The sequence below is a fragment of the Phragmites australis genome, chromosome 7, assembly GCF_958298935.1.
Source record: "Phragmites australis chromosome 7, lpPhrAust1.1, whole genome shotgun sequence".
Lineage (NCBI taxonomy): Eukaryota > Viridiplantae > Streptophyta > Magnoliopsida > Poales > Poaceae > Phragmites > Phragmites australis.
The window spans coordinates 5013473-5028925 of record NC_084927.1 but is presented as its reverse complement, the minus strand read 5'-3'; the positions used below and the strand labels follow the sequence as shown (position 1 = coordinate 5028925).

The 15453-nt window shown below is 45.6% G+C and overlaps 1 protein-coding gene across 1 annotated transcript; it reads left to right on the top strand.

Moving 5' to 3' along the window:
• Positions 1-4930: 4930 nt before the first annotated feature.
• Positions 4931-10161, top strand: LOC133923911 (probable protein phosphatase 2C 37). The gene is made up of 4 exons (XM_062369220.1): positions 4931-5635; positions 6053-6496; positions 7609-7714; positions 9420-10161. Exons 1-4 carry the CDS (start codon positions 5147-5149, stop codon positions 9764-9766), a joined length of 1386 nt encoding a protein of 461 aa, XP_062225204.1. The 5' UTR covers positions 4931-5146; the 3' UTR covers positions 9767-10161.
• Positions 10162-15453: the final 5292 nt, after the last annotated feature.

The window sequence follows — 15453 nt, the reverse complement described above, 5'->3', positions numbered from 1 at the left end:
AGATCTGAATAACAAAAGAGGTGTGAGAAGTCACACAGTTTCTGGAAGAAAGGGCGGTACTAGGGATTCGATGGTAGGGTAACCTGTGAAGTTCGACCAATTCTTGTCATTTCGCCCAAAGTACATGAACGTTGCGTGTGCTCACCTCCACAAGGGACACAATCGGCACTTGATGTAGTCACGGGCGACGTCCAACCCTATCAGCCTAGCTTTCTGAAGCTGGCCAATTCGTTGGACCAGAGTTAGTAGCTTGGGGTGGTCACGGGCGAATTTCCCCAGTTCTCTATGACCTACATCGGCGCTATCGACATGCGGGGTTTGTCCATGAAATCATCAGTTGTGAGGTAGAACCAATCCTCCCTCCAACCAAACCATGATAACTTGAGGCCCATCTCGATATAGGAGTTCGAGGCGCCATCACGGAAGTAGAACCCGTAGCTCCTGGTGGCCAGTCTGGTCACAGAACGGGCTGTATAGAAGAACCGAAAGAGGTCGAGGCATAGCTCGACCTCAACAAAGTTTTTACATAGGGGAGAAAAAATGCTCAGCATGAGAATGGAGTTGGGTTGAGATGAAGGTGGCAGATATTGTAGAAAGAGATGATGGTGTTGAAGAAGTCGGAGAAGGGCAGCATGAGGCTCGCTAAGAAGAACGAGACAAACAATAAGATCTCCCTTTAGCATGGGGCGAGAATGCTCTCCCCACCACAGTACCTAGTGCAAAGGTGGCAGGTGAGCAGGTAGGCCCCGTGCAGTGCCTTCAGCCTTGTCGTATCGCACTTGGATTAGGGAAAGGCATAATCACTGCCGGTGCACAATATCGAATTGCGGTGGAGGATCGATGCTGCGAGGGCAAGGACATAGATAGAGATGGCGGGGAGACAAAGAGCTCTGAGAGTAGAAAGGCTTAAGGGTGATGGATGACAATGAAAAGATTTGGGGGGGAGCTATGAGTGCACTAGTTTAAAGGGTCGTCGCGATGTCTCAGCTATCACAGGGTCAGTTTTGCGTGAAATTTGAAAGAACGCGTGTGGAGAAGTTAAATTCCCTCAGGCCTGGTGGAAATTACTATTTCTCTCTCCCACATCTTTTCTCTTTCCCTCTCCCACATTTTTTCTCTCTCCCCTCATGATTTTGTCCCTCTCCGGATGTTTAACCATGGGATACGATTTCCTAAGTGGGTCATTAATTTGTTTTGTGTCGATAACCACTCCCCGAGCAAATTTACAGTCACTTGGGGCCTAGGTGGAGGGACCGGACCCATCCATGATCGCGTGGTGTGCAGCGACCACGAACCTCCCACAGAGAACCACTCAATCCACCATATCCACAAGGAAGCTTGAGAGCTACTATCGGTGTAATAGGTAACGGAGTGTCCCACGTGTGTAATAGGTAAGGGGTGCCCACATGGCGGGTCCTGCACCACGAAGTGTCAGCGTACAACATGTATTATCAAGACCATGGCCACACCGCGTGACCAGCCCTCTGGTTGTGCAGCAGGGTCCTGCAACCAGCCATCTCTGGTCACAGAGTAGGTATCCACCTACCGGCCAAGTCTCATTTAATGTTGCCCACTCGAGTGGTTTTTCCCTTCCCCAGACACATGCTTTCAATGTGGCATGATCATGGGCGGTGTGGAATTGCAGTGTCTCGTCCCATATCATTTAATACTACAGGAAGGTCTGACGGGTAAGTGTGATAGTGTTCGGTGATAATACGGGACGCGCAGGATGACCAGAGCAGGGCAGACATGCCTATCCAACTCATGATGTGCTAGGGGTAGTTGGCTCCGCTATGGACAGGTCTGCCACAGGGTTTGACATGATCTAGTTGTTTTTGCATCTTTCTTCCTAGTATATAAGGGGTGGAGATTGTGTTTGTAAGGAGAGGAAGACGTTATGTAACAAGTTCACACATTTCATAACACAATACACAGGGTGTAGGGCTATTATCCCATGGGAGACTTGAACATAGATAAACCTTAATGTTCTTGAGTCCAGGTTGATACACGCGTATAGAAAACACAACTCGACGCACATGTCATCGGATATACCCCAGCTTATTGTCAATGATCACCCCACCCCACCCCCCCCCCCCCCGACAAGAGGCGACCTTCCCTAAGGCTAAGGTTCACTAACATGTAAATATCATATCAAGATATCTTAAGTATGATTAATCAGTGACTACATTGTAGATGAAGAGATCTGCTTGGTTTCTTGTTTATGTCATATATTGTGCCTAGATCATCTGTAAATGCACTATGACGGTGCTCATGTTGGGAGAACCACCTTTGGGGAGCAAGATGGGCTGAGGAGGCCCTTCTAGCTAATGTGCGGTTTGGCACCCACCCTAGTGCCATGCGACACCATGTTGGGCTATGCCTGAAGTGGCCTAGCTTCTCCTATTGGGTCTAGATTGGTTCCTACTTCGATGTTAGCCCTCTTGAAGTACCCTCTCTAATGTAAGTCTCGTGACTTCATTCGACATCTCTTCATTATGTTGAATTCTTGCAATTTATCATAACCGCTCACAAAAACACAACTTATTGCAAAATAGGGTTATTATTTAGACCCCAAATGATATTCATGATAGAATAAAGAGAATATATTCACTAAATTGATAGCAAATATGGTACACTAACTTGTGTCAACAGACACCATCTCTGCCACTACCAGCACCAGTTACATTGTCCCTCCCTATCTCTATACCCGTGACCCATGGTGAACCCTTCCCTGACCCTAACCCTAACTCTAGCCATAGTAATCGCCGTTGGTCGCTGCTCTAAGGTATTGGAGAGCGCCTCTTTATAATGACATAAATATTTCACCTGAGAAGGTTCACATAGTGCGCCTTATTGTGGTGTCACTACCAACAACATATAGTGATGTCGGTTGCCTACGCCATGGTGCTTTGTTGTCTTGCAACAACACATCCGACATGGACACATGGCCTCTGCCACATTGAAGATATGCACACGCTGATTCAATTAGTGGGTGCAAGCTACTCCGCCTATCTCAAAATACATTTTAGTATCTTCTACAATGTTCAAAATACATGATGTTCAATAATTTTAAGGTAACTTTATCTTAAATTTTTTAATCTTACTCCTCTATTAAGTAATTTTATTTCCAATACAAGTCTCATTTCTCATACAATAAATGATGTTATTAAAAGAATGAAAGATGGTCATTTTATCTTTCACTTTAATCTTAAATCTAAAACGTCATCTATTTTGAGATGGAATGAGTATTTACGTATGGGTTTGTCGACATGTGTGAATCTATGATTTGATTCGTCACAAAGCTGGACGTGTAACGGTTGCCTTTTTGTTTGCCGCCATAATACGTAAATGATGTACATGCATGCAATTTAAAACAGATACCCAGCAACTCACATACGACGTGCATGTTGCATGTAAAGTGGGGAAAACATTTAGTTGCTATTGGTCACGCTCTCTATGACCCCATGCAAGCTATGTCACAAGGATTGAGGACATATTCTAGGGTTTTGCTCGCTAGGTTAGGGTTTAATGCTCACCAGGACCTTGCCTATAGAGCTAGGGTTGGCAGCGTTGCCTACTAGCAGGAAGCGGTTGGTCACGGGTAGTGAGTTGTTATGTTATCGGCAACGCCAACGATAAAGGTCAAGATATGAGTTAGGTCGGCTCACTGTAGCACTGGATTCCGATCGGAGGGCCGGCAAACAGCTCCTGCTAGAGCAGTATCAACTGTTATAGTGATGTGGTCAGGTGCTTCGTACTCTAAATTTGCTGGCCTCTCTCATCCCTCAATACTGTTTACAGATGATTGTAGGCCTAAATGGAGTAGGAGAGTAATAGAATATATAAAATAAAGTAGTTGTTGGAAATGGAAAAATATAGAGTAATGTAATAGTGTTAGAGAATGCTATAATAATAGTATAAGAAATGAATTTTTAAAGTATCAGTTAGAGGTGATCTTAGATATTAAAGCAGCATGATAGACAGAGAGAAGAGATGTCACTGTAACACCATAAGAAGCTCCAGTGGTCTGTCAAAAGAGTACTGACAAAACTAATATATATAGAGAGGGGGGGAGGGGTGCGTATTGAAAAACATGGGTAGTTGGATCGAGGGCAGGCTGAGTCCCATCCAGCATCGACGGAAAAGGGTGAAATTCAGTTGAAGTCACTCTAAAGATGACAATTCAAACTATGCTATTATAAACAAGATATAGCACTCCTAACATTCTTCACATTTCTAATACGTCACTATCCCTATTACTCTTCTATTTTTTAAGTTGAAATTGATATGTGTTGTAACCTGAACGCGAATGAAGCAAGTTGGTCATATTTTCTGTACATACTATATAGGTTATCGGTACTAATTAGAATGTCTAATCCTATTACTTGACAAAAACTTACAAAATGTAAATAAAAGCTGGAATGTGTTAACTGTGTGTTGCTAGTTACTCCGCTAGGAGTCAGAAAACACCAATGGCTTTTGTTTTTGCCACGAAAGGAGCCTCACGACATAGTTTGGATTATGAAGCCGTTTAGGGAGAGTGGCATATTAGAAAAGGAGAGATGTTATGAGTGTTATATTATGAAGCTGTCTTATTTATTAGTGACATAGTTTGGATTGGCACGTTTAAGAGCGGCTTTAACAGAATTTCCGCGGGGAAAGAGGTGGTCAGTCTAGCCACGGCGCCCGCGTCAGCGCGTTTTCTAGCTCTGGCCACGCACGCCCATTGACACGCTTCACGGAGAGTGCAGAAAGCCTGGGCAGAGCCGAAACAACCGGGACCGCCTACCACGCCGCGCACTGACCGCCAGGGGTGCCAGTTTGCGCGCGGCGAGGCCACCGGGGACCACGAGCCCCCTGCACCTCCCCTGCCACGTGTGGCCCGCTCTCCACGTCTCGTCACGTAGCCCCCATCCTCCGTCCACGCGACCAGACCGCGTGAGAGAGAGGGGCAGAGGAGAAGAATAAGACCCGACGCAAGCGCAACTCGCCTTCCTCCTCTCCTCCTCTCCTCTCCTCTTCCCTTTCGATCCCCTCACCTCTTCTCTGATGCCCTAGCTAGCTTCGCAGACACTGCAGCCTGCCTGCTCCGGGATCCGTGCTCCTCTTCTTGCCCATGAACGCCGCCGCAGCGCGGAGGTGATAGATGGTGATGGCTAGCGCCGGCGTGAACATGCCCGGCGGCGACGGGAACCCAGTCGCTGTGTCTCCCGCCACCCCGGAATGCCGGCTGCGCAGGCGCCGCCGCCTCGCGCCCCCGCGCATGGCCACGGTCACCGCGGGGCCCAACGAGGACCCCAACGCTGGCCTAAGCAAGGAGAAGAGGATCCGCCCGGCCTCCCTGTCATCTTCATCATCGTCGCAGGGCTCGCTGGAGAGGGTACATGAGGAGGAAGAGGAGGAGGGGGAACCGCGGTCGCTCGCGCCGGCTGAGGCACCGGTGGCGGGGCTGGCTCCGCTGCCTGAGGCGCAGCCGGCGGCGCAGGTGTGGCCGGTGGCGTTCGGGTCGATGGCGCTGTACGGGCGGATGCGGGAGATGGAGGACACCGTCTCGCAGCACCCGTCCTTCTGCACCTGGGCCGACGGCTCGCCCATGCACTACTTTGCCGTCTTCGACGGCCACGGCGGATCCCTTGTACGTACCATTTACCACCACGCCGCCGGCAGATCTTCATCATATCCTCTAATCCCGTCTTCAATTAATTACTCGCCAAACATCTCATGGTCCTAATTAAATCCTAATTAATAACTGTTTAACCCTTGTACCGCTTCGTTTATTATTTGCAGATTGATTGATTTATTTTTACATTCTCCTGCACAAACAAAACAAGAAACGCCATTAATGCGTGCCAAAGAAAAAGCTGCTGCAGCTTCAGTTCGTACCACATTTCACTAGTCACTGCTAGTACTGGAGTAGTACCCAGTCTCCACCTGGCCACATTCCAGCGCATTCCAAATTCGACCTGGCCACGTTTTTCTCGTTTGTTTTTTTTTTGTTAATCCTTCTTGGTAATACGTACTCCATATGCTACATCAAATCAAATACATGCAGGTGTCAGTGCTGTGCCAGGAGCGGATGCACGTGATCCTGGCCGAGGAGCTCACGAGGGAGGCTGCGGCCTTGGTACACCGCCGGCAGCTGCGGCAGCAGCAGGCAGCGGCGGGAGCTGGGACGAGTGCCGCCGCCGGCGGGAGCGGCCGCGCCTGGGTGGAGCAAGAGGAGGAGGAGGAGGAGCACGCGTGGCGCGCGGCGCTGTCGCGCAGCTTCCGCCGCGTGGACGAGCTGGCGGCCCTGGCGTGCGCGTGCGGGCGCGTGTCGCGCCTGCGGTGCCGGTGCCCGCTGGCCGGCCGGCCGTCCGGCATCGTGGGCTCCACCGCCGTGGTCGCGGTCCTCGTCGGCAGCCGCCTCATCGTGGCCAACTGTGGCGACTCCCGCGCCGTGCTCTGCCGCGGCCCCGCCGGCTCCCCGCCCGTCCCCCTCTCCGACGACCACAAGGTACGAGCCCGACACGATGCGTTGGGTTGTACGTGTCGGCGTCGTCGTCGTCGACTCGTCGTCTTTGACTCCATACCCCCTGTTGTGGTGTGGTCCGAGTCTCTCAGACGACGTTGACCGTTGACCCCTGCAGGGGGCCCGCGTATCCCGGTGAGGTGTCCCGCGTCGTGAACCTTCGCAGCTGCCTCGTGGTTGGCCGCCGGCGTGGCTTATGCTCGCCTACGTTTACCGCACTCACGTCAGCAACAGCTTCTTACTGATTCTCACAGATTTTTCTCCGCATCTAAAAGAGAAGAAAAGAAAAGAAAAGAAAAAGAAAAGAAATCACATTAAAATGGAGCTGCTGGGTCTCGACAGAGAGGCAGAGTTGCAGGTGCTGCACGAGTTCCAAAGCGGGCCATGCAGCGGCAGTTCCGTGGATACTACATCTCGGAACTTTTGCAGCGGCCGTGGCCCGCCGTCGCTGTCGCCGGGAGGACACGTGGTGGCGGTTGCGGGAGATTCCGAGGCGTGATGGAGGTCTGGGGGACACGTGTCGGTCTCCGCCGGGGCACGTGGGGCGACGGGGGTGGTCGTCGGCGGTGGGGTGGGCCAGCAGCTCAAAGCGTGGCGGGCCTCCGTCGCTGTCGCATGTGCGGTGGGGCCCTCCGGTGGAGAGAGCGTGGTGGGCGGAGGCGCCACCTGCCTTGCCTTGCTGCTGTGGGGGAGAGGGAGGGAGAGAGAGTTGCTGGGTCAGCAGTAGTGCTGCTCTCTTTTAATTTCTCTGCGATGGCCGATGGATGGGTGGTCAAAAACTGGCAACTTTTTAGTGGCTGGGAAAGTGCTAGGGAATTAATACAGTAGAAAAGGTTGGTTGGTGCGCCAATATTCGTGCTGATCATGACCCCAGGGAATTAGGGTTTGCTTAATCGCTGTGCCGTGTCTGATGATGATCTCATCAGACAGGATGGATGGATGGATGAACGAACAGTCTAATAATTCTGTACTAATCAGCAGTGCTAATATAATTGTCTGCAAGTGTGTCATACGTAATCTAGTAGCTGCCTTCTGTTTTGCAAGTGCTAATATATGTGTTCTGCTCTGTGCTGGCGAAATTCACAAACTGTGTGCAGCCGGATCGGCCGGACGAGAAGGCACGGATCGAGGCGTTGGGCGGTCAGGTGATCTACATCAACGGGCCGCGCGTGCGAGGGATCCTCGCCATGTCGCGGGCACTAGGTATGTCTGCATCATCCTTACATGGTTATGCTTCCTTCAGCATTCATCCATGCATCAATCAATCTCCAAAATGTGTGTTGCAATTGCATTGTCTGAATTTGACTAGTTGATCAAATGAGTTTTCGGTGTTTCCGTTCCAGTTTCAGTTTCGAACATCATATTATGTTCCCATTTTGAGCGCCTTTTTTTTTTGAGAAATTTTATTGTGGTCCAAAATTAATATGAGTTATCTATTTTTTAGAGTTCAACGGTCCAGATTAGTCAGAATACTACTCATTTCTCACCGGTAGTGTAGGTAGTATGTGTGAGTAGTATGGTAGTATTAGATTATTGTGGGGAGAAAAATACGTGGCATAAAAGTAATTAACTGCAGTTATATGTCTCTAAATAGAGTAATATTTCATTGCCGTTTTAACATTTTAATCTGCATTCGATATGAGAGTTCATTTGCTACCTATCGGCTAGGGTTAGCAATCCAACGTTTACGGCGTTGATCTTTCTATTAGCAAAAGTATGATGGGTAATTTTAACAAAATTATCATAATTATCAAATATCCAATTACGTTGATCGTCGGATTAGATTTATACTACCTTCTACCTTTAGATAGTATGAATCACCATAAAAGAGTTTTTTTTTTCCAGTACAAGTTAGTGTTCAGATGCTTCTCTGTTTGTGCTTTGATTCATGTGGCTTACACTAGGGTGGTAAGGAGTATGTACTTGCCTCTTGGCTCTCACTGATCGACGTGTCCCTTTGTTCTTGAACTATATCATTTTGTTCCCAGCAATGAGCAATGTTGGGGGGATCGAAATAAACTAGGGTTGGAAGGGAAGTACAAATGCTATATCGGAAAGGGTGATCTCGCTTGTCTCTTTGCATCTCTTTAGACACCGAAAGGAAAACTATTCCTTTGCATCTTACCATCTCTGCACCAATTAAGAACTGCCAGGTGACTTGGAATCCAACTAGTAATTAAACTGAATTCTACTAAAGGCGTCCCTTTAAGCTTTCTTTATGAAAAGAATGGCTTGTAAGTTTCGTGTCAACGAGGTATGAGTATGATAAACCATGCGTAGTGTTCTACGAAATTAAGGTTTCTAATATTACTTAGTAGTTGTTGAGTAGATAAACTGTCACATCACTGATCCTTTGAGTTGTGGCATTTTAATTGGCTTAGGAAGAAAACGACCACAGGTACTCTGCTCATCTAACTTGGCCATTTGAGGTTCAACTTTCAGCTGTCCCTTGATGGAGCTTATTCAGTTACTTACGTTATCATAGATGCCAAGGAAGAAGGCACCAAAGCCACAAGTTCATCTCCGATTCGTCGATCGTGGAAGCGCCATTTATCTACAAGTTCCTCTGATAGCAACCCAACCTAGAAAAAGAACTGACCTTTGTAAATAGGTGCGGATAGGTTTGATTAGGCTGTGGTCTAGGGATGATAGCGATGTTGCGGTATCTTTATCTGAATAAATCATTTTGTGAATAAATACTAACTGAAATGACTGGTGCGTAGAAGTGTACCTTGCCAACTATATTGCTCTGAACATGAAGTACTTTCATATCCACAACTGATTGCACAACATGAAGCATTTTATTCGAATTACTTACTAGTGAGTAATTCAGTACAGTATACTGCTCTGAACATGAATGAAGTACTGAATCCCATTTGCTTTGCTAACTGCTTTGCTGTTTGTACAGGGGACAGGTTCCTAAGGCCTGAAGTGATCTGTGAGCCAGAGATCACCATAACCCAAAGGACAGTGGAGGACGAGTGCCTGATCCTCGCCAGCGACGGGATGTGGGACGTGATCACGAACGAGACCGCCTGCTCCGTCGCCCGCCAATGCCTGGAAGATGGCGGCGCGGGTAGAGCAGCAGCAGCAGCAGACCTGGAAGACGGTGGCGCGGGTGCGGCAGCGGCAGTAGGCCCGTATCCAGAGCCTCTCTGCAACAACGCCGCCGGGCTCCTCGCCATGCTCGCGATTGGCAGGGGGAGCTTGGATAACGTTAGCGTCGTCGTCATCGATCTGCAGCGCAGGGGGTAGGCCATTGCCATTTCCAGTTCCAGGCTCTCTGATCATGCAACGAGTCTGGTGTCGTAGCAACCCATGGGGTGGTGCCATTGCGTTCCTAGTTTAACTAGCCTTTATAGTAGCTCTGTTCGTCGTCAGAAAGAAAGCTCCAGTAGTGAACTGATCGATGCTGGAGGCCTGAAAGGAGGCCGTCGTCTAAACTTGAGAGTTCCTTTGTTCTTTCGATTCTAGATTCTAGTTCTTTTTCGGTTGGTTATATTATATTCGGTGCAAGAGGCAGAGAAAGAAAGTGGATGGAAGATTGCCATCCATAAAGAAAAAAGAGGAGGGAAAAAGGAAAAAAAGAGCAATTGTACAGAGTATTATGCGACATTAATCTATGTAAATTATTTGTTCCCATTTCCTCATTCGATGTCTGTCTGGTATTAGTAATGTTTGCCGTCTGCTGCTGGTATCTCTGCTCTATTCTACTCTGCAGTGTAATGCCAGGATGTGGGATGCATTTCTAAATTCTTTGCAGGATACTTTCAGAGAGAGATGCTTAGTTGGTCCTCTCTGACACTCTTTTAACATAAACAAGGAGCTCTGGTGATCAAAAGATTTGGACAAGGAGTCATGGCCTCGGCAGAAGCATCTAGGGAGTGGCATCACAGCCGGGCTTTTCATTGGCGGAGCTCGAGCAAAATCTCAATGGGGCCCATTGCAAATACAGATCCATAACAACAACCGTTGACGAAGCATAGATTAATACTGCCCAATTCAGGTTACGAAATTACCTTAATTATGTACTCTACTGGTTTTCTAATCGCGGTAAGATCCGTTGACGAAGCATAGATTACGGAGCGACGAAATTTGCAGTGCAAAACTGGAAGAGCAGCCTCGGCAACAAGAAGAAGAATTCGGCAACCGGAAACAAATCGATATCAAGGCATGAACACACTGCAACATAGAACGAATCAAGCAAACGCCAAGGACGGGTGTTGCAATGTATGGTTGAGCACAAAAACCTCTTGCTACGACGGCGGCGAAGGGGGTGGCGTTGTGCCTGCTGCGACGCGCTACGGCTGGCCTATATTTTAAGCATTCTTTATTATCACGGTGGTATCACACAGCAACCAAGGAGAAGCAGTAGATTACCTGGGGTTCATCTAAAAAGTTTTGCGCACCGGTGAAAGCATCAAGGTGTGAATTAGGTTCTAAAAACTTTTTGAACAATTAGAAATTAAGAGCAAAAAATTAAAGCAACATTGACATATATATGTGGTCAAGGTTTGTAGTGAGTCTATCCAAACGCACGAAATTTTGTATCCTAGTCTCATTTCTAGTCAGCATGACAATTCTACAAATATAAATGTGAAATGTAAATTACATAAATTAAATGCTCAAATGTAAAGAGAGGAATAGGGAGGACTTATATTTTTCTCGAAGTATCGAGAAGTTTGCACTCCTATAAGTCCTCATTGGATCATTGGCACAAGGGTCTAGTTTCCTTTTAATCCATGCAAGAACTAAGCGCTCTCTGGTGGTAGTTCTTCCCCTCTCTAGATTGGTGGACTCCAAATCGGCACATCATTATCTTGGGATTTCAACAAATCATCTCCATAAAGCTGATCAAGATCAAACACCACCAAGTCGATTAGGTGGCATCAATCACCAAAAGTAACAAGTCAAACACCTTACTTGACCTAATCTAAGTCAAAGATATGGATGAATGCACACTAGCTACTCTCCTAACACTAACTTCCTTCTCTTGACTCTCCAATATGTAAATGAGCTAACTAGTCAGTGGAGAGAGCTTCAATGAGGGTATGTATAGACCCATTGAAAAACTAGCCATTATGATTACGAGCTATAGAATCCTTTGTCACCATATGATGCGGTGGGCCACCACATGATGTGGGTAAGTAGGAACTACAACGGTCAGAAAAACTAGCTGTTATTATTCTGTACAACTCATCATATCATGCGGTGAGGCATGATATCATGCGATGACTGTCTATCTTGGATCTAAGTTTTTCCAAAATCTCTGCAAAAAATGGACGGTGCACTGCAACACGCAGTGACCACAATTACCGCATCATGTGGTGACTTGCCTTCCCATCGAACTTCAAATCTTGGAGCTCTCTGGAAATAAAGGACAATGCATCACATCATGCAGTGACTTCAATCATTGTATCAGACAGTGACTTAACTTTGGACCTTCCTAAATTGCAACCTCTCTACAACAGAGGGATGGTGCACCGCTAGTTTATTTTCCATACCTCACCATATGATGTGATGCATCATACGGTGCTATACTCAACTAGTGTGCATCACAAACATCTATTTAGCTCAAACTAAGCTAAGCTACTATCCTTAACCCTTTATATTATGGTCAAAGGAAAAACAACGAACATATCTACTCCTACGTGTCAACATTAGCTCCTTGTGGCACTTGGAGTTAAATAATCTTTAATCTTTGCACATATCCTTTGAGAAACACCATGAAAGCCAATATTAGGACCGAGAATTCCTAACCCTAAACCCTAAACCATCACTGTGACCTAACTCTCAATAATCTTTTGTGTTTCAGATCAATGTTAAGATTTGTGCTTTAGGATGACGGGTATGTAAGGCAAGAAAACTCCATGTGTTTTTAAGCCTCTCAACACCAGAATTTTAGTTTACAGCTAGTTTATTTTGAATTTACAATCTATTTCTATTGGAGTTACAATATTTTTTTTTGCAATTTCCATGTAATATTGGTGTAATTCAAAATTCAGGTGTTGGAGTCCTCGAAAACATCCAAATTTCCACTGCTACCAAGTCAGATCTAATCTGAGCTTTTATCTCCGGTTTTGTATGGCTAAAAATTAGAGTGTTGGCTTTTTCCTAAAACCCCCGAGTGTGCTATAGACAGGACCTAATAAATAGAGCTATATAGGACCCGTATTTAGCTCACACTTACGAGGCTGCCACCAAACTAAAAGGAGCCTTGACGCTGGTTTCGGGTATCGGCGTGCGACACCTGTGACGCATTACCCGCTAGTGCTCGTTAGTGCATTCCGATCATCGCGTCCAAGCCAGCCGGAGACCTCCCCTCCCTCCCTGCCTCTCTCGCGTCGCTGCTACAGCCGACGAGCCTCTGTCCTGCACTCGCCGCCGTACGGACTCGATCGCGTCAAGCCGTCGACCGCCAAACTGTCGCGCTTTCCGACAGCGCCACTACCCACACCGTCATGCCCTTCGATGGCGCCGCGCAATTACTTCGTGCTCCCCCTCAAGCCGCATCAGGATCCTCAGACTTCATAGTTTTTGAAAAATATTATATAATTAGTTGAAAGATATTGTATAACTAATAAAAAATACCAAACTAGGTATCCAGCGTTAGCTCGGTTTGTAAGAACAGCGTTTGTACGGTGCGAACGCTCGAGTCAACTCGTGTTCGAGTCCGAACGCTCGCACATGGAACGAACTCGCTTAACACTGTCTCCAAAATAATGCCGTAGAAATATGTTCAACTGTTAAAAAAAGTAAACTATTTATGAAACCAAAAATTGTTACCTAACTAACCGAAAAACGTTAAATTTCAATAAAAGTAAGATTCAATTTTAAACATCGATCGTATATTACACGCCTCTGGAGCCGAATCAAGATCTCTGATCTCACACCAAATGGAAAATATTATATAACAGTGACATCCCTGTTCCCTCCTGATAGTTTTACACCAAACGGAAAATATTATATACCAGCCGAATCAAGATCTCTGACTTTTGTAAGAAGATGTTCCGCCCCAATTTTGTTCTAATTATTTGTCTATTTTATCTAGCAGGTCACGGTTTCATCATTGAACAAGGATAGCCTGATTTACATGTGTATGCTACTCTTTCCAAGTAAGTACCCTGTTTGAGGTTGACGTAAAGTAATTATGCACGGCCAAATAAAATATTTGATATTCCTATTGCACGAGAAGTGATGCCTCCTGATAGTTTTTTTTCCCATATCAATCAGTGTATCTTTGGTTCCACAGATAACTAATATGACCGTTCCATTTTTACATGAGGGTGCCTCCTCTTTCCAAGCATTAATATTTGACAGTTCAAAGCCTACAGGGACACATGAAAGAATCATCCTTGAGCAATATGAGAGGTCACAGAATGTTGTATGTCAGAAAATAAAATACTAATTTGGGGTCCAGTCCGCAATGATCTTCACATACTTTCGCATCCTGGAGCAATTCCCTTACTAAACTAGAGAAGAGAAATTTTCAGGGTTTAGCTTCTTCTGTGCAGAAGTATCAGTTCGCGGAGTAGAAATAGAAGATCGACTCTTGTTGCTGGATTGCAACCTGACCAAGGTTTTCTGAACAGAACTACAATTGCTAGGCATTTACATCATCTATGTATCTAATGTGTAAGCTCCCTCTCCATTTTGTGTTTTTAGACTTTAGTTAGAGGTTCAAGCCCTCTTGATCCAAGAATAGTCCTTTCATAAAACTGATATTTGTGCTACCCAAAGGCATTTTAAATTCTTTCTATTATTGTTATTATTTTGCTTCACTTATTTGCCATATTGATTCCCTGTTTGTGGATTATATGAGCCGTATGATTCGATTGCTTTGCAGGGTGTACCGTCAAGGCTAATTTAGAAAAACATGTGTTGTTTTAGCTGCATGGTGTTTCTCTTTAGTTAGAATTTGCTGCAGCTCAAATAGGGATAGGTGCCTACTGTCAACGTGGACACAAAAGAGAGATGCTACTGTCCATGCATGATTCTTTTTTAGCTCAACCTTTGTAGTTAAGCTCATAGAATTGCTTCAGCTATATGTTTAAATGTTTCAGCAGGTCTCAATGCCTATCTGCATACAGATTCATCATTTTTAATTTAAATCTAAAACCTTTACTGTTCATTTTCATGGTTGGTTGACCATGGTGTGGTTTATATATTTTCTGCATTAATCTACTATACATGAACACATTGAACTTCACTTGAAACTCTGTGGAACCCTAATCAGAAGTTAATTAAATTTATGTTGCTATATGCATTTGTCGGGTGATGCTTCAATGTTTCTTTATTTATTTTTCTTAATTTATGCAAGGCTTTTATTCATTTGGGTATTCTGTAGCGGCAAAAATTCACTACCTGGTTTGTGCTTGGCGATTTTGTTAACTGCTATGTGACATGTGCTAAGGTCAATACATCTTGCGGGTGTTACATTTGTCCTGTGTTGACTTGTGAGAAAACAGATTCTGTAGACATTATATTGGTTTTGGATAGGAGCATTGGTGTCTGGAGATCATTTAAGATGTTTTTCTTATGCAAAACCAATATTTCATTGTTGGTTTTCATCATTGCTATCACCCTTCAATCACATTTGAGCTTTCTTCACTAAGCGATTGGCTGGTTGTCACTATCTACTGAAGCGATTATCTGTTAGTATCTCCGGTTCCATAGAGGCGTTTTTTTAGAGATTTTAGAATTACTTTTTTGTTTGGCTCTTAGTGGTTTTGAGTTAATTGGTTGCTATAGCTAACTCTTTGTTTTTTGTTTTTTTGTCCAGAGAACTGATTTCAAGCATGTGTTGTTCTAACGTGCTGAAGAAAAAAAAAACCTTGTGCTGATCCTCCCTTTACTGAAGAATAATGTACACAGTATGTATGAACTGCCCCCCCCCCCCTTTACTGGTCATGCCATACATAGATACAATACAACAAAGACAT

Excerpts from the sequence above, each read along its gene's own strand:
- LOC133923911 (XM_062369220.1), top strand. The coding sequence starts at position 5,147 with ATGGTGATGGCTAGCGCCGGCGTGAACATGCCCGGCGGCGACGGGAAC. Across the intron at positions 6,497-7,608 it reads CCCTCTCCGACGACCACAAG|CCGGATCGGCCGGACGAGAA; the intron begins GTACGAGCCCGA and ends AACTGTGTGCAG. Across the intron at positions 7,715-9,419 it reads CGCCATGTCGCGGGCACTAG|GGGACAGGTTCCTAAGGCCT; the intron begins GTATGTCTGCAT and ends CTGTTTGTACAG.